General features: G+C 40.3%; 1 protein-coding gene across 4 annotated transcripts in view; it reads right to left on the bottom strand.

Moving 5' to 3' along the window:
- TRIO (trio Rho guanine nucleotide exchange factor) overlaps positions 1-19,525 on the bottom strand; it is a 297,012-nt gene that overhangs the window by 193,186 nt on the left and 84,301 nt on the right. For all 4 annotated transcript variants that reach the window (XM_063451950.1, XM_063451954.1, XM_063451955.1 and 1 more), the window contains exons 2-3: positions 11,155-11,229; positions 6,147-6,261 (exon numbers count right to left, since the gene is read on the bottom strand). In XM_063451950.1, the coding sequence (XP_063308020.1) occupies positions 6,147-6,261; positions 11,155-11,229 (190 nt within the window). The remainder of the gene's footprint in view (positions 1-6,146; positions 6,262-11,154; positions 11,230-19,525) is intronic.

Raw genomic sequence — 19,525 nt, 5'->3', positions numbered from 1 at the left:
AATATAGTCAGCACCAGGCTAACTCAGCGGGTTCTAGTTTCTTTTGTTCTAATGTTATATGCTCATTCAATTTAGACCTGCCTAAACTACCTGTCATGATCGACATTTACTTAACTTGCAAACTAATGTAACAATAGTATATCATTTTCTTCTGGGTCTTCACCCTCAGTCCGTAACCTGCGAGTAAAACTTGCTAATCTTATTCCTCATTTATCGGTGTACCACAAGATTGCAAATCACATTATAAGCATAACTGTACCTTATCCTGTTACTCGAAGTTCAATGCATAATTAACCTAGCATGTCATAGTATACTAAAACAAAAATGTGCAAGATATATATAAGCCATGTTGATGTGACGTAGAGCTTGTTACAGCTATTGTGGCTATGCAAGCACTGTTGTAACCCATATGCACAACAAAAATAAAAAATTCAAAAAAAAAAAAAAAAAAAGAATTTAAGATTAGGAAAAACTGTTTATTTCCTGTGCTTAGGAGTTGTAAGTGCATTTTTTCCAGGCCCACGTGTCTCTCTTCCTGGATTTTCTTAAAGGTATACTATGGCAAAAACGTTTTACAGTTCCTACTTTCTTCATTGGTGAATGACTCATGTCATTCATTTATTCCCAAGACCAGTTACACTTATAACTTGATAGGGGATGAGTGGAACTGCAGCAACAATCACTTTACCCAGGTCTACAGGTGCAGACTGTGACGAAACACCTTTCAAACTTACTCCTGTAAGTTACACAACCGACGGCTATAGACCAACAAAATTGGATTCCCTACCATGTGAAACAAAGGGTTATAAAACCTGCAAAACGTAAGGGTTGGACAGACACGGAAGTTTCATTGCGATGAGGCATTCTCGGTTTCTAAAAGGCTTGACAAAGATGGGCAGCAACATTATATTCACCCATCAATTGCCACCTGAGATGTGTTAGCCTAGCATACCAGCATGCAGCAATCTAATTGGTGGAAGTGATCCAGGGCTGAGAAAATGTTTGTTAAAACCAGAGTGTCAAAGATCATTCTGTCTCTTGCTTTTGTGGGGACTTGAAGCAAGTCTCTCAAGTGTAACCAGTCCTACTATGACAGCAGCTGAGCTGTGCTCATGGACAATTTAATAAGAGACTTAAAGTTTTAGCATTTTGTTTTATCCCCTTTCATTTTTATATCTGTAACTGGTTGATTGTAAGCTCACATGGTTAGTGACACAAACAACTTCACAGAGAACCTCTTGCTGTGCCCGTAACCAGAACTCAGCAACAATATATAAAATAATACCCTCTTTTTAAAAGTGGAAAGCACACAGTGTAGGAGTATAAAGCTTTTAAAAATTTTACCAAGATAATCTTCAATACTATAGAAAAATACTAGGGCTCCTACAAGCTTTTAAAATACACAGAAAACTGAAAATATGTAGACTAGACTGCTCCTGCACAAGGGAGATTGGACTATTATTTACCCCTGAAAAAGTTCGGACAGATACGTGTACGGTTGGGTTTTTACGGGTTATTTCGTTTTACTTTATGTTTTATTGCTTACTGTATTTGTTGAATACATACATGCTTTAATCAACAAAGGAGCGTCATTTGTACAATCACAAAGGTAACCAGTTGATTTCATCTGTCGTGATTATATGCTTTTGGGATTTGACATGCCTAACATTCAGTGAGAGCAGTAAATAAGTTATGGAGGTTCGTAAAGGTGCACATCAAAGGCACCGAAACGCGCGTCGGGCTTCTTCCTCTTTTTCTCACAGGGCACTCTTTTTTCACAAGTGCATGTAACCAGCATTCTAAGCATGGTTCTGCACTTTAGCACTTAATTTATTTCCACCTCTAAGTCTAGACACTATCGGTTTAGTAGAGCTTTTTATAGTACTGAGAGCCCACCTTTATCTATGTGGGTCTTACAACTAGTTTAGGATCAAGCATCACAGACACAATGAGACAATCAAATCATAGACTATATATATATATACACCTCTACTCAGGCTAGATCATTTTCAATGAGGCTGTCTTATGTCCATGCAGTTTGAACCTGCAACATTTTTGTAACAACTTTTTACATACCTATCAGCAGTGTTAGATACATTTTCAATATGTGGCTTTGATACCACCAATTTAAACAATGTTGCCATTCCTCTCTACTAGGCATCAAGAGATTTCTTTGGACTAAGTATCTAATCTCTTTTTCCATATCTCTGTTAACTCTAGCTAACTATATTGAGAAGTCTATTCTGATTTGTATTTTCTAGACTCTTTCACTCATATACATATTAAGATCCTATTCCAGCTATAGATCCAATTTATTAAAGTCTGAATCCTGGGTAATAGGAAGTATTTTAATTTGAACAATTGGAGGCTTAGCCATTTGGCTTTTGTTATATTTCTTTTCTGACCCTTCTTTCTTGGTTTAAAATATGGGTTAAGATACGCATTCTTACACAACTTGTAAATTGGTCAATTGTAAATATATATTTGCGACCATTTCCAGCTGACGTTCACTTGCAGAGTTTTTTACTCTAGCAGGTGGAATGTCATTAAGTTTTTACATGCCTAACATTGCCTTAATTTTGTAAGTGTGATTTAATTAAAGTGCAAGATTACAGCATAAGGTTTTACACTTATGGTTTTATCTTATTTTCTCCCACATGCCCGTATATTGTGCTGAAGATTCTTAACCATGTTTAACCAATCTGATATGCTTAAAATCAAATATATGTTTGTGAGTGCATTTCAAGAGATGTTATGGTGTATGAACTGTATTACCCTATGAGATTTATTTTGTTTTTACTGTACAACTCAGCAATACATCTTAGTGTCCTAACAGGTAAGAATTAAGGACTTTGAATCAAATATTTGAGTCCACATGAATAACTTGAATCAAGTAGGTATCAAATGGGTAATGTGGTCAAAGGGGACCTTATTTGAGAAGAACTATATGTAACCTTTACTAAATGTAAAAATTTAAGATTCTTTTCATCTGTTTATTTTGTTTTGGTATGTCTTTTGCTCAGCGTAGCTATGTAGCAATAAAGAATGAAGCTTGGTAAACTGATGTTTTGGAGCAAAAGATGAGCATTGAACTATTAAAATATGCTACATAAAGCAACTAGGAGCACCATGATAATATTAAACGCAATAACCACTGGGCAAAAGAGTTGGGGGAGGTGCGGGGGGCAGAGGGCATTTCTAAGGTTTTTAAACTACTAGATATGACATGCAACATTAAAGGACCACTCTAGGCACCCAGACCACTTCAGCTTAATGAAGTGGTCTGGGTGCCAGGTCCAGCTAGGGTTAACTAATTGTTTTATAAACATAGCAGTTTCAGAGAAACTGCTATGTTTATCAATTAGTTAAGCCTTCCCATATTTCCTCTAGTGGCTGTCTCACTGACAGCCGCTAGAGGCGCTTGCGTGATTCTCACTGTGAAAATCAGTGAGAGCACGCAAGCGTCCATAGGAAAGCATTATGAATGCTCTCCTATGTGACCGGCTGAATGCGCGCGCAGCTCTTGCCGTGCGTGCGCATTCAGCCGACGGGGAGGAACGGAGGCGGAGAGGAGGAGGAGAGCTCCCCGCCCAGCGCTGGAAAAAGGTAAGTTTTTACCCCTTTCCCCTTTCCAGAGCCGGGCGGGAGGGGGTCCCTGAGGGTGGGGGCACCCTCAGGGCACTCTAGTGCCAGGAAAACGAGTATGCTTTCCTGGCACTAGAGTGGTCCTTTAAGAGCCTGTCAGTTGGCGATATAACAGAAACCTGAAACAGTGTTGAAACATAAATAAAATATTATGGATATTTATCAAAACAGGGTATTGGTCCCATATAGCACAAGTGATCTGAAAAACTCAAATGTGAAAAGCAAATAAAAATAACCATTCACAAAATCTCGATTCGAAACCAAATCTCAGCACACCTGCAAACTGAGCAACCGGATCGGACCTACTTTGCAGACTGTACTACCAATATGCTTGGTTTTACTGTCCTAGATCTCCATTAAGCCAGCAAGGGTGTTGACATGATGTCCTGTGCTGTAAGTAGGCACATACCTTTGTTATTTAACCTCTATTCTTCCTACTGATCACCTCTGTTGGAGGTAATGAGAGAGGAGGGAAGAGGTGATCTTGAGGGCTACAGCACAATTTCAAGTGTCTAGCAGGAGAGCAGGCAGTTGATGCGTACTATGGCAGAAAAGTCAGAAGGATCCCTTGCACTGTCACCTACCTCGCATTCAGTGTGCCAGATGTATGATCAAAGGGGGAGATTTAACAATAAATGAGACTATTACATAGGTTGAAGAGGGCCCTACTCAAACGATCTTACAGTCTATAGGAGGCGTTGCGTAAAATACAACAGGACAGGAGGTAGCAATCAAACAAGGTGGAGTGAAGCAGAGCTGGAGAAGAGAATAGAGTGCTGCCCTTTAGGAGAGAGCAAGAGACAGGTATGTGAGGTAAAGGTTACTCTGGGAGGCCATAAGCTTTTTAAAGAAATGGGTTTTGAGGTACTTTTTAAATGATGGGAGAGCTTGATGGTCATAGGCAGGCCATTTTAAAGGAAAGGAGCCACCCGCGAGAAGTCCTGCAAGCGTGAGCTGGTCGTACGGGTGCGAGCAGTGGACAGGAGAAGGTCATGGGCAGAGCGGAGAGACCGAGAAGGGGCACACCTGTTGATAAGTGAAGAGATATAGGAAGGGATAGATTTGGTCAGTGCTTTATAGGTGTGGACTGGTACCTTGAATTGACTCCTATAGGATACAGAAAGCCAATGTAAGGACTGACAGAGGGGAGAGGTGTAAGAGGAGCGACAGAAGAGAAAAATCAGTCTAGCTGCAGCATTCTTTACAGACTGTAGCTGGGAAATACGACTTGTGGGAAGACCGATTAGGAGAGAGTTACAATAATCCATGCGAGAGATTACTAGAGCATGGACAAGCTCCTTGGTAGCATCTTGCGTAAGAAAGGGGCGGATGAGGGCTATGGTTTTAAGGTGGAATCTACAGGATTTGGTAACAGACTGGATGTGAGGCCAGAATCAAGTATAACGCCAAGACAGCGTGCTTACAAGAATGGACTGATGTGGGTACCACATGTATGTGATGTAACATTACATCCTCCTAGTCATTTGCAAAGGAACCCTAAAGCGGTCACTGCTGCATGAGCACACAGAGTACATACCATGCACTTCACACTTGCCAGTAACATATATTTACATATTTCTTGATGCTACAATGTTTTACTAGCTAGTTAGATTCAGGCCTCTCCAGGAGTTTTAAAATAAAGCTATTTACTCACTTTACTTCCCTCGGTGTACCAGTCTCATCATGACCACCATTACTCCATGTCTTAGCTTATCAATAGAGGAAGAATTCGGTGCCAAGTGCACATGCATGGCAATTGCAGTGCTGCACCTATCAGCAAATCCTCATAGAGATGCACTGACTCAATGTATCTCTATGGGGAGCCTTCAACATCTCAATGCAATCTTTAAAGGACCGCATTCAAACTAGTCCCTCTAGTGGCTTTCCGAGTGTCAGTCACTAGAGGTGGCATAAGGCAGCAAAGCAAACAATGCTTTTGCTCAAAAAAGGCTTCCAGGGACAAATTGCTTTATACCAGAACCACTGCATTAAGATTTGTCAAATAATGCCTCAGATTTTTTTTAGTTATTAATATAGACATCATCCAATGGTTTTCTATAAACATTGTTTATATTTAGATATTTCTACCATCCTGCTAAAATATCCATCGTGTTTTGGAAAGGGGCTGTGTATTTAACTGTTCTATATATCCAACCCTCTGGCACTTATAAACCATGATTGAAGCATTTTATTTACCATGAAAGGATAATTTACGTGTTGTTGGTCAGTGATACAAAGTATTTGTACTTTTTAAAAATTACACTTGGGATAATCCAGCAGGTATATGCACCTAGCCTAATATTCTCTTTCATTTTTTAACTCATTTATTTGTTAATGTGTTTTGTTTAATATTTTGGATAAATTACGTTTTTATTATTTGTTGACCCCAAGCATGTATGCTGTAAATAATACTAATCACATACGATTATATAATCTAAAAAAAAAAAAAAAAAGTAAAACTATACAAGCATAAAAAATAAATATATTATGTAAAGAAATACCTTGGAATACACGCCAAGTAGGATATGAGCCGACGCAGATCCTCTTGTCGTATTCTATCATGATTGCTGCGAGCTGGAAATGTTAAAACAGGACCTCCTCGTTTATCTCTGCCACCTAAGTGGAATATATAAAGGAACAAGTTATGACTCTCAAAATAAAACAGAATAAAAAAAAGTTATAGAATTCTTGTTGGAGACAAGCAGAGGCTTTTCTCTTCTCATTCTTGAAAATTATTTTATTGAATATCACAATACTTTAAGCATGACAATGTGTTCTACTATGGAGCATTTTAAACATTTAGTTCTAGTTTATTGCGACAATCTTTATAACTTTAACATGTAAAATTTGCCAGCATATTCTTTAAGCACACACTACTATATTTGAAGCAAAAGGTAAAAAGGTATTTAATAGTGCTTTTTTATGCAGAAAAAAATAATTACCTGCTTTACCATCTGACTACCAACTTTATAGTACAAGGTAAAAGTTTTATAGTTTTACCCTATATTAAAACATACCTCAAAATATGTGACATGATAACTCAAACTCAATCTAAAAGTCAGGAAACCTGTAGCAACAAATAGCTTCATCAAAATCACCACCTACCTGCACTCTCTAGTGACTCAGCACACTATGGTCCACTCTCTGACACCCTACGATGAATTAGCAAACTCAACAGGCATAATCCCCATGGCATTTCATATCGCTTATAGTTTTGTGTTGATATGGAGAGGACTTCAACACCTCTTGGAAGATGGGGTCTCTAGATACACCGTGCATTGATCTTTAGTAAAAGTAGATGCTTTTCATAAAATATCCGTGACTATTTGCAACTAAACAAGATTCTTATACACTACTTTAATTTTAGTTCTGACCTCCCACTTAAGTGGCACAATTTTGCCCAATGCGGTTACATTACATACCCAACATATGTTGGAGTGTAGTGTTTTACAGCAATTTTGGTGCACTGTCTAAAAACACTACATCTTATGTTAAGGTTTGACTTTTTCCACAGGAACATATTTTTTCCTCCACCTCACAACTGAACCTCTAGATGGTTGCAGCATAAGTAACTTATGCCTCTACGTTGAAAATCACTGCACACTTCATCCATCCTTCAGAGACTTGGTGACACACATTCTGCTCTTTTAAGAAAAACATGGTTTACATTTTCCTAACTTGAGCACTTGCTGGAAAGTGTCCCTGAATTTTTTTTTTTTTTTTTTTGTGGTAACTATGCAGGCAGTGGCGTACGTACCGCGGTCGCAGGGGTCGCAGCTGCGACCGGGCCCGGCACTCCAGGGGGCCCGGCCGCCCTGCGGACCCCCGCGACCGGGTAGCAGCTGCCACGCTTTGCTGCCCCGGCCCGTGCGGCAAACCGCCGGGGCCGCATGTTAAGGGGTTCATCGGGTGGCCCATGATGTCAGGGCCACCCGATGGACATGGTTTGTAAGGGGGCCCGGTCTGCGCTGGGAACTTCAAGAGCGCGACCGGGCCCCCTGTGATTACATCATCACGGCTGGGAGGAAGTGACCGCACGTCACTCCTCCCAGCATACTGAGAGCCCGCGCGGGAGGAAACCGAAAGGAGGAGGGAGTCAGAGTGGGAACTCTGACTCCCATCAGGCTGAGCCACCACTGGACCCCAGGGAAAGTCACACATGGTAGGAAACATTTTGTGTATTTGTGTCTCTGTATGTCTTTGTGTCTGTGTCTCTGTATGTGTGTGTGTCTGTGTCTCTGTATGTGTGTATGTCTGTGTCTGTGTCTCTGTATGTGTGTATGTGTGTGTGTCTGTGTCTCTGTATGTGTGTGTGTCTGTGTCTCTGTATGTGTGTATGTGTCTGTGTCTCTGTATCCGTATGTATGTCTGTGTGTGTGTATCTGTATGTATGTCTTTGTATGTGTGTGTCTGTCTGTGTCTCTGTGTGTATGTATGTCTGTGTCTCTGTGTGTATGTATGTCTGTGTCTTTGTCTCTGTGTGTGTGTGTGTATCTGTACGTATGTCTGTGTATGTATGTTTGTGTCTCTGTGTGTGTGTATGATTGTGTGTCTGTGTCTCTGTATGTGTGTATCTGTATGTATGTATGTGTGTGTGTCTCTGTATGTGTGTGTCTCTGTATGTGTGTGTCTCTGTATGTGTGTGTGTGTCTCTGTATGTGTCTGTGTGTGTCTCTGTATGTGTCTGTGTGTGTCTCTGTATGTATGTGTCTGCATGTGTGTATGTATGTATGTGTCTGTCGGGGGTGTGTGTATGTGTTTGTGTCTGTATGTATGTGTCGGGGGGGGCACAGTCAGGGGGGAGTGGGTCAGGGTAGGGGGGGCCCACGGATCAGTTTCGCACCGGGGCCCCATGGAGTGTGTGTACGCCACTGTATGCAGGAATAAATAATTCTGTTACATCCAGCTTGTTATCCACCAGCAAGCAGCTCAATTTCCAGATGCTGTGACTGATGCAGGTTAAGGTTGCTGGTGGTCATGGTCAGTTCAATATAATTTGACATGTTGTGCAAGATGCAGCCGCGTCACAAATAGGATCGGAGTTTAATTAATTCGAATGAAATTCCAATCCGAACAAAGTCCCAAATTGCGGCCTGTTCTCATTCTGTTAGGACGCAATTTGGTAGTTTTGCCTGCGTTCTGTCTAAATGACAGGACGTTTGGGGAAAAGTGAAAGAAGGCTACGCGGGAACACGGAGGAAAGGTGAGAATTGTGGGGAAATTGCTCTGACAACCCCAAAATGAAGCACACTTTGCTCCTCCACTGATCAAAGATGGTCAGGCGTAGGAAACCTCCATAAGACAAATAGTCCCTACTTTGTCTTATGTTTTAAAGAAAACTAGAGCAGACAGGAAGAAATGAAGAACAGATCCTGAGAGAGGGAGAGATGAGGAATTGATTAAAGAAAGGTAAGTTCAGCATGACAGTGGCGCTTTAGACCTCAGTATTCAGGTTTAATTGCTGTGTTGGCACTTTGAGGAAAAAAGGTTGGTTTGAATGTTCGCCATCACTGGTCTTGATACACAACAGTGGCACAGTGTGGATCTGTGCCTTTTAGATGGTTTGTGTTTTTAACAGTGTCCCACTGTCCTATCATTCCCCATTTGAAACATAAATACAGAGGTGTTTACTAGCTCACTAACCATGGGAATCTTCTCACTGTAAACCACTGAACGTGTATCTTCCAGAATTATTCTTGTTCCTATCCCATGGGCAATAAGGCTCTAGAGTTTCCACAAATAAGTCCAAAGGGATAGTGCTTTGAAACATACACAAAAACACAATACATATGTTTCAGCTGCAATAAATATTGCACAAGCTGTGGAATTACCACTTCAAATAAAGTAACCAAAGCATAGAAAATTGTGGGCAACATCACATGCCAAATCTTTGCAAAAATCGAGAAAAGCATGTAAACAAACTAATCCATGAAGAAGCCACATCAATCTTGTGTGTAACGGGAAACATCCCTGTGGCTGCATAAAAACTGCAAGCTATGTCAATGTTCATTAAGAGATGACTGCATACCAATAGATTAAAAAGCAAAACATTGCCATCATTCAACATTTTATTTCTGAATATTCAGGGTAAATTAAACCAATGCATTACATTTTCAAAAAACATCTGCAGTCATCTCTACATAACATTTTTCTACTGTGAATCTCATCACAAAGTTACTGTAAGTTGTTCAAGTGGCATTTTAGTCAGACTCCTCATTATAGTGAGGTAACAATGTCTTAGAGCTAAGTGAGTTTGCATTGCAGAAAAAAGAAAAAATACACCCTGTAAGACAGCAGATGTCCATATCACATGGCAGGGCTCAAAAAATCCACTCTCCTACTAGCCAATAGTGAGTGAAAATTCAACAGTGGCAACCACCAATCCCCTGTGAGGATCTTCAGAGCGGTTAAAAAGAGTAGAAGTTACTCTATCAATGACAGACCATTCCTCTTCTCCAACTAACCCGGCAGTCATAGTGATGGGAAACACTCTCCAGCACTGGAAAGTTTAAACAAGACACTTCATTGTTGGTGCAGCTATTTGGAAGAAGTGTGACTGTGTGTGTCCATTCCCAGCTTTACAGTGGATTGTAAGTTTTACAAGTAAAGCAACAACAAAGCACAATTCCTGTAACTGCAAAAGCAAACACTACAACTCCCTTAATTAACCATACACAATAAATGAAAAGGAAGATGCTTTGGTCTGCAGCGGCCACTTTTTGCCTGGTTAAGAATGACTGTAGTTCACGGCACTGCATACGCCAATATCCATAATCATTACAAAATCGCTAAGGGAACAAATATAAATGAAACACAGAAACAATTTCAACGTTCAAAATAAACCAGGTCTATGTTGATGCATTATAAATGGTATAATATTATTAGCCATATACCAAAGACAAACCATACTGAAATTTAACCCCTTAAGGACACATGACATGTGTGACATGTCATGATTCCATTTTATTCCAGAAGTTTGGTCCTTAAGGGGTTAAAGGAACTCTCAACCACATTACAACTTCAGCTCAAAATTATGAGGCAGGCACGTAGTCAAACTGTTAGCACTGGGGTGCTGTAGTGGTTATAGTGCTTAGAGTGCATCATTATAGCTCATAATGAACAGAATTTGATAGTGAAGTTTATTTTGAGACAGTTTGTTACCGTTTCTTGAGATGAAAAAAAAATAATGCATACATTTATCCTGAGCAATGGAGGAGGTATTTCTGAGAAACTACGGATTGCTTTCTTTTAGTTACTCAAGTTCGCAACAGGTATCTTTCAGCTGTCACTGAACTACAACTCCTATGACACAATCCTGTGCCTAGCCAGCAGCTGAAAATCCCAGGAATTCTACCTCCACAGCAGCTGAAGAGCAATCCGTTTCCCCCTTGTTATACTCTAGAGATCAGATGGGAGTTGCAAACTGTGCTTGGACACAAGAATATGTGAACAAAAAAAAACTATCCACAAGCTACAACATTTCTTTTAAATTGTAGGTGCAAATCTTACCTGATAGGTATGCAACTTTTTCTTTTAAAATTGGCAATACTTCCATAGCCTTTAATTCATCGTTCTTTCGAAATCCTAAAAATAAAGACAGAATATGAGTTTAGTAAGAGGAAAAATAAGTAATTTAACCCTTTTTGAAGTTTTGAGTAAAGTTGTCTAAACTAAATATTATAAGGTATTACACATAATGATAAGTGGGAATGCAATTAAAGTGCATGAACATTTTCTTAAAGTGGAAGTTCCACACAACACTAAAGTAAAGTTAAGCACATCAGGAATGTTTAAAGGACCACTCAATGAAGTGGACTGGGTAGTAGTCATTTAAGCAATGTTTATCCTGAAGGGTTTGCTTTCCTCTAGTGGCGATTATACAGGCAGCCACTTGAGGTGCTACCGCTGCAACTACTTAGTAAAACACTGTCACGTGATGTTGTATATCTTAGGAATGCATTGGATTGAATGCTGCAGGCTGTAGTGTATGCTTGCTTAGGATGCTCGCTTTTATGGCATGGTTGGAATTATGGTGGCAGCAGGTGAGGTTTAAAGTATCTAAAAGCTAACAATTTATGTTTGACTGGCGGCTTTGCCAGCTGCAGGGAAGTTTTGCTCAGTAAGAGACTGAAGTAAGATTTTAGAACACAAAATTATGCTTTGAAGTTACATTAAATTAAACAAACTTTTTCTAAAGAAATATTACACCTATATGAACAAACTGGCATAAACAAGGTGCATGAATTTGAGATTAATAAATCTATCAGCAGGTCGGATTTTTACATAATGTTTAGAAAACCGATGCTTGTCACCAATTCATTTAAAGGAAACTCCAAACACAATAAAATTAGGTTCCTTGTGTAGGTTATGTTGCAAAGATGACCCTGCACACAGCTGCTGGCAACTGCAGGTTTAGCAAATATTTCAGCTGCTATAAGTCTACCCCTTCAATACCTCATGTCAGAAGGAAAAAAAAATAATTATATATATATCCTCCTCTGTCCGCACAAATATTCAGACAACATGCTCATGCTTTACAAAACTTGAACTCCACTAATATGTTCACCAATAACTTATCATGAAGGAGCTGCTCTATTGTCTTACAGCTATACATAGTTTTGAATGAAACATTAAATCTAATATCCACAGTGCAGATGCAGATCAACTCATGAATTCAACTTATGTGATGATAACAAGGGCCAGTCAAGCATTGCATATCTTACAAATCCTTTCTGAGACAGAGTCTATGTGATAAGGTCTTACTTCCCAGAACAGAATTAGAACCCCTAATGACCAGTGTTAATCTTGGTGTCAAGTTTCAATTTAGTTTTAAATCATAGCCTTCTGACTAAAAATCTATTTTTGTTTTAGTCATATTTTAGTCACCTGAACTGTTTTTGTATTAGTCAACTAAAATCTTACTAAAATTGTTCGTCGACAAAATTAACACTGGGCATGACTACATGGAGCAAGTAGGAAAAGAGAAACAAAAAAAAAAAGTTATGAAATACATGGAAGTGCTGGAATTTCACTTGACAAAAAGCAGAAATAACGCTGCCAAGTATAGTCTTTCCCCCTGCTGGGGCTACAGGAAAAAAGCATGGTCTATGAAAGGATCAGGGCCGACGCTACCATTAGGTGAATAAGGCCTGTTTCCAGGTGGGCTGCCCTGCTGTTTTCTGGGCGAGCGGCTCCTTGGCCATCCCACAGCGCACCATACAGCTGCTTGCCTCCCTTTGCAGCCTGTTACCTGCCCAGGGAGTGGGTTTACTGTAACCCCAGCACCCGAACAGAACATTCTGCTTTCTGAAGGCAGGGGAAGCCGGGACATGACTTGGTATCCCGGCTGCTCCTTGCCTGTGAACACCGGAAGCACTCTGAGGGGAACCGGAAGCAGCCTGTGCTCACAGTGCAAGGCTCTTCTGCTCCCCCCACCAGGAACAAAAAGGCTTCCTGCAGGCTGGAGGGTGCTGCTCTTCTTTCCCTCCATTCACTTCCCTTGTGGCCCATCTGCAGGTAAGGGGAACTGATTACTTTGTAGATGATTGTAAATTGGTGTGTGGGGCTATATGTAAAGTGGTGCGATTATGTGTTTGAGTGACAGTGTGTGTATTAGTGTGTGTGTGTGGTGTGTGTGTAAGCGACACTGTGTACTTCAGTGAGAGTGTGTGACACTGTATATGTCAGTGAGAGTGTGTGTTAACGAGAATGTGTAAGTGACACTGTATGTCTGTGTCACTTACACACTTGCAGTATGTATTAGGCTGAAATAACAATAATAAAGCCTATGTGAGAAAATAAATGAACCAAAGCGGTTATTTATATATTTTCTCACATAGGCTTTATTATGTTTATTTCGGCTAGCTAATAGCCGTTGGCTACTGAGGATTTATGGGCTCCCAATAGCACAACATGCTCTTATTTCTCTAATATTAGAGTTACAGCTACAACATGGGGTTATCCTTTTACTGCTACCGCATGATTGCACTATTGAGGCTTCGGGCAAGGTATGCATGATTCATACACTTGCTGCATTATTATATATACATATCGTACCCTGTAAAGCTGCTGTCCTCCCTACTTACCTAGCACAGAAGTGTGCTTCTGTTGATCATTATATCTCTGACACCACCACAGTCTACTTATTTTCGTTTATATAGCGATCCATAATATCGATTTATTCTTTTCATAGTTTATGTTTCACTACTTTGGTTTTCACTTTTCTATGTGTGTCTAGCACCTTGAGGTATTGCCAGAAGCAATTTTTAGAGACTTATTATAATCATAAAAAAAAAAAAATTACATTTGAACTTTGTGACTCCACTGTATCTGGAGTTATCTTGAACAGAATTTGCCATTTCATCCCAGTACCTATTTTTGGTACACTATTTCATGTTTACAGTCTGTTTTCACTAGGGGTTACCCCCCTTATCCTAGTGTACCATATAAGGCTAGCTTCAGTTTTTTTTTCCAGTTTAGCATTACAGGGTCAGGAATACAAGTTTGTGTTCCTGAGCCTATAGTAATCCTTTAAGACTGTCTCTTGTCACATTTCCATGATTCACATGGAGTTTAGCTCTGTGAAACTACAATGAACATTCTATGGCGAAGCTCTAATGGGCATCAGGTTCCCCTCACTGCCGCAACTTCACGGGAGGAGGACCCTGATCCAATCACCAAGGGATCATTAACCGAAAAGTGGGTGAGTTCTGACCTCACACGCAAGACCAGCCCTGACTAGCTTAGGACCCCCAATAAGAGCTCTGAGCTATATCCTTTGATTGTCGGCACACACGGGCTAACAGACCACACCTAGAGAGGTAGCACGGCTCTTGCCAACCCGAATTAGATGACATGAGCCCACCATGATGTATAACGCTTAGAGACCAGTGAAACCGCTCTGAACGCTAACACTGACAGCTACCAAACCAGGGAACGACAAACAACATGAGGCATAGCACGAAAAAGACAGGCAATCACACACTAAGCCCCAACGCCCACCTAATTAAGCCAACAAAGGACGATGTTCCGATAATTCCATGGAGATATACACGCTGGTCGGCCCCATAATGATTACCATGTGAGACTAAAGCAAGCTGTATGACACCCCCCTGGGCCCTCATAGAATAACCGATATCCCTCTACTCCCCCTACTACATTTTGATTCAACCCATACGTTCTACACAATGCTTAATGTCAAAACATAACGTACAAATATGTCTATTACTATGCAAAAGATATGTGAACAGATAAGACCGCTCAATACCTTGCAGCAACCACACAAATGCATTTAAACTCAATGTTATTATGCCTTTATGTTGTAACCAGTTGATCTGTAACACCTATACATGTTGCAATTTTATAATGTAAAAATAAAGAATGTCAAAAAAAAAAGAAAAGAAAAGTGGATGAGTATTCCTACAGTTACTATTGAAAACAGTTGACTTCCAATATTTATTTCTGTAAAAAATAAAAAGTTGATTTTTGTTTTCAAGAAAGCAGAATCAGCAAGATGTCACTAGATTAAACAACTGGAATAAAAAAAGGAACTACTAGAAGGCACCAATTAAGCACAACTAACATGTAATTTTTGCTAAATGAAATGTATTTTTTGTAAGAAGTTAAAATCTTATTTTTTGTGTGGAATCTTACATTTCACATCTCATAGTGGATTTATACAATAGTGTTTCTTAAAGGAACACTATAGTCACCTACATTACTTTAGCTAAATAAAGCAGTTTTAGTGTATAGATCATTCCCCTGCAATTTCACTGCTCAATTCACTGTCATTTAGGAGTTAAATCACCTTGTTTCTGTTTATGCAGCCCTAGTCACACCTCCCCTGGCTATGATTGACAGAGCCTGCATGAAAAAAAAAACTGGTTTCACTTTCAAACAGATGTAATTTATCTTAAATAATTGTATCTCAATCTCTAAATTGAACTTTAATCACATACAGGAGGCTCTTGCAGGGTCTAGCAAGCTATTAACATAGCAGGGGATAAGCAAATCTTAATTAAACAGAACTTGCAATAAAGAAAGCCTAAATAGGGCTCTCTTTACAGGAAGTGTTTATGGAAGGCTGTGCAAGTCACATGCAGGGAGGTGTGACTAGGGTTCATAAACAAAGATATTTAACTCCTAAATGGCAGAGGATTGAGCAGTGAGGCTGCAGGGGCATGATCTATACACCTAAACTGCTTCATTAAGCTAAAGTTGTTCAGGTGACTATAGTGTCCCTTTAACCCTTTTTTCATATGGAGATTTACAAACTTAGTAGGTCATGACAGAAGGATTAGAGGGATCCTACAGTGCCAGGAAAACAAAGCTGGTTTCCTGGCACTATAGGGTTAATAGGTCACCTCGTCCTTCGCGCCCCCTCCCTCCCTCCCCTTCAGCCATTTACCTTAATCCAGCGCCAATGTCCCTCGGCTCTGGGTAAGGCTCAGACCACACTCCTCTTCTGACGACTGAGACCTAATGTGCATTCGAGCCAATGGCTGTGCATGCATTAGACCTCCCTATAGGTAAGCATTATGGAGGTTCGTGAGGATGTCCGGCGTCAGATAACAGACCAAAAGTCTGTTTGGATTCCGGAAGCCACAGAGGGCAGACTTAGAGCTGCAATGTAAACAGTGCAGTTCTCTGGAACTGCAATGTTTTACAATTGCAGTACTAAGTGCAAAAGGGTCACATCACCCAGACCACTTCAATTAGCTGAAGTGGTCTGGGTGCCTACAGTGTCCCTTTAACTTCTACCTTCACGTTTTGTCTTTTCCTAGCAGCCATTGCAATTGATGGCTTTGGAAAGGGAACTTCTCATGCATCAAGTACCAGGTGCCAACAACCAAACAAAAGAAGACAATGGCAGTGTCCAAAAGGGAGCGTTTCATGCAAATATTTATCTTGCATTTGATTCTCCCCTGGGCTGCTTCAGGGGGTCTTTGGCTGGTTGTTAACTGTATTAAAAACTGTTCTAGGCACATTTTTATTTAGAATTCCCTATGCATGTATGACTGAATATAACTTCTATGGAATTTGTAAAGCCTGTGATTTTCCTGTGTAGTAAACTTTTTACAGCTCAACTCTCCCAAATTTTCTCCAAAGCTAACACTGTGATGGTTAGTGGATGTATTCCTTAGAGGAATACGCTATGCATATTTTAGGCCAACAGAGCCAAAACGTTAGAACTTAAAATTTATTTTTATTTTTATAGCAGTAGCCATGGAAATAGAAAGCAAGTATAATGGATTTGGTAACTATCCATGAATAATACCACAGTGAAAAGTACAACTATACCTGAAAATGTCACATGACAGTCTACGTTAGAATCAACTAGTGTACAGGCAGTGTAAGTTACTGTGTTAAAATTTCCACTTACTGTTTATCACTGTCAGGAGGTCTACAAAGCTAAAATGCTTAAAGGAACAATCAATCACCATAACAACTTCATCACAATGATGTGGTCTGGATGCAGTATCCCTGTCCCCTTAATGCTGCAATGTAAACAATGTAAACATTACATTGCAGGTTTAACTCCTCCTTAGTATGACAGCCACTAGGGGTGCTTACGGAGCACAGACCAAGTAAAACCCTGTCATGTGACGTGGAACTCCCACTGGCTCACTGCTTTCCTATGGGGAGTTTTGAATGTGCTTCTCTATGAGACATTGTTGTGAGGAGGAGAGTTCAGCAATGCAAAGGGAATAAGGTAAGTAAACCTTTAATTTAAAAGCATAGAATGTGATGGCAGATAAGAACCATTTGTCCCATCTAGTCTGCCCAATTTTCTAAATACTATCAATAGTCCCTGGTCTTATCTTCTAGCTGCCTATCCCACACATGCTTAAAAGGGAATCATGACATGTCACACATGTCATGTGTCCTTAAGGGGTTAAACTCCTTTACTGTGTTAACCTCTACCACGTCAGCTGAAAGGATATTCCATGCATCCACTACCCTCTCAGTAAAGTAATACTTCCTGATATTATTTTAAAACCTTTGCCCCTCTTATTTAAGACTGTCCTCTTGTTGTGGTAGTTTTTCTTCTTTTTAGTCTCCTCCTTTACTGTGTTCATTCCCTTTATGTATTTAAATGTTTCTATCCTATCCCCCCGGTCTCGTCTTTCCTCCAAGCTATACATGTTAAAGGACCACACTCTAGGCACCCAGACCACTTCAGCTTAATGAAGTGGTCTGGGTGCCAGGTCCAGCTAGGGTTAACCCATTTTTTTTTTTTTTTTTATAAACATAGCAGTTTCAGAGAAACTGCTATGTTTATAAATGGGTTAAGCCTTCCCCCTAATCCTCTAGTGGCTGTCTCATTGACAGCCGCTAGAGGCACTTGCGTGATTCTCACTGTGAAAATCACAGTGAGAGCACGCAAGCGTCCATAGGAAAGCATTGTAAATGCTTTCCTATGCGACCGGCTGAATGCGCACGCAGCTCTTGCCGGTGTGCGCATTCAGCTGACGGGGCGGAGAGGAGGAGGAGAGCTCCCCGCCCAGCGCTGGAAAAAGGTAAGTTTTACCCCTTTTCCCCTTTCCAGAGCCGGGCGGGAGGGGGACCCTGAGGGTGGGGGCACCCTCAGGGCACTCTAGTGCCAGGAAAACGAGTATGCTTTCCTGGCACTAGAGTGGTCCTTTAAGATCCTTTAACCTTCCTTGGTAAGTTTTATCCTGCAATCCATGAACCAGTTTAGTAGCCCTTCTCGGAACTCTTCTGGAGATACAGTCTCCAGTACTGCGTACAATTCTCCAAGTGAGGTCTCACCAGTGTTCTGTACAATGCCATGAGCACTTCCCTCTTTCTACTGCTAATATTTCACCATATACAACCAAGCATGCTGCTAGCATTTCCTGCTGCTCCATTACATTGTCTGCCTACCTTTGCGTCATCTGAAATTATTGCCCCTAAATCCCTTTCCTCAGATGTTGAGGTTAGGACTCTATCAAATATTCTATACTCTGCCTTTGGGTTTTTACGTCCAAGATTCATTCATTTGAACTTATCCACATTAAAGGTCAGCTGCCACAGCTCTGACCATTTTTCTAGTTAACCTAAATCATTTGCCAAGAAATAAACAATTGCTCAGGGGTGGGGGGCCTACTATTATTAGTAAGTGAGACAATATAGAGTTCTGAAGGTTATAGTGTTCCAGTAATGTGTATCTTTCTTAAAATCTATCCATAATGTGACAAAAAAATACAAACAAAAGCACTGTTGCCAAAAACCTTTTAGCGTTTTAGTGAATCCCTTAAAGATTTATCTGCAGTCTGATACTATAGTCTATACAGAAGACGTTTCATGTCAACAGACCCCCACAGTTGGTTAGAAGTTGGCACACAATTTCACAACTTTCAGCTTTTATAATTGAAGCAAAATAAATCTTAAGATTCAGCCTGAAAAATTTAAATTAAATAAAAGTATGCATCTTCATACATTTGTTTTTTTTTTCTCTTTTCTGGCAGTTCAAAAAACTTTAGATCTAAAATGGTAGCTTCCATGAAGGGAGAAAAATAAATTGCATGTAACTTGTACCAGGGCTCAACGTTGCGCCACTAGCCAGACCTAAAAGTTAATCACCCCAGCAAGTTTGGAGTGTCCATGGCACAAAAAAGGGGTGAACTTTCACAGTTGAAATTTTTTGAACACTATAGGTCAGGAACAAGAACATGTATTCCTGACCCTATAGTGTTAAAACCACCATCCGGCCCCTGGCCCTCTCTTGCCTCCTTAAATATAGTAAAATCTTACTTGTATTCAGCAAGTATGCAGCTGCTGTCTCTGTCCATGTATGCCTCGGACGCGACTTCTGTCTGCTGACATCATCAGAAGTGGTGGTCCGAGCCACTCAAAATGCCAAGACTGTCAAGGAGGC

The sequence above is a fragment of the Pelobates fuscus genome, chromosome 4 (assembly GCF_036172605.1).
Source record: "Pelobates fuscus isolate aPelFus1 chromosome 4, aPelFus1.pri, whole genome shotgun sequence".
NCBI lineage: Eukaryota > Metazoa > Chordata > Amphibia > Anura > Pelobatidae > Pelobates > Pelobates fuscus.
Note: the sequence above shows the minus strand (reverse complement) of the source record. Positions and strands in the feature narration are given on the sequence as shown.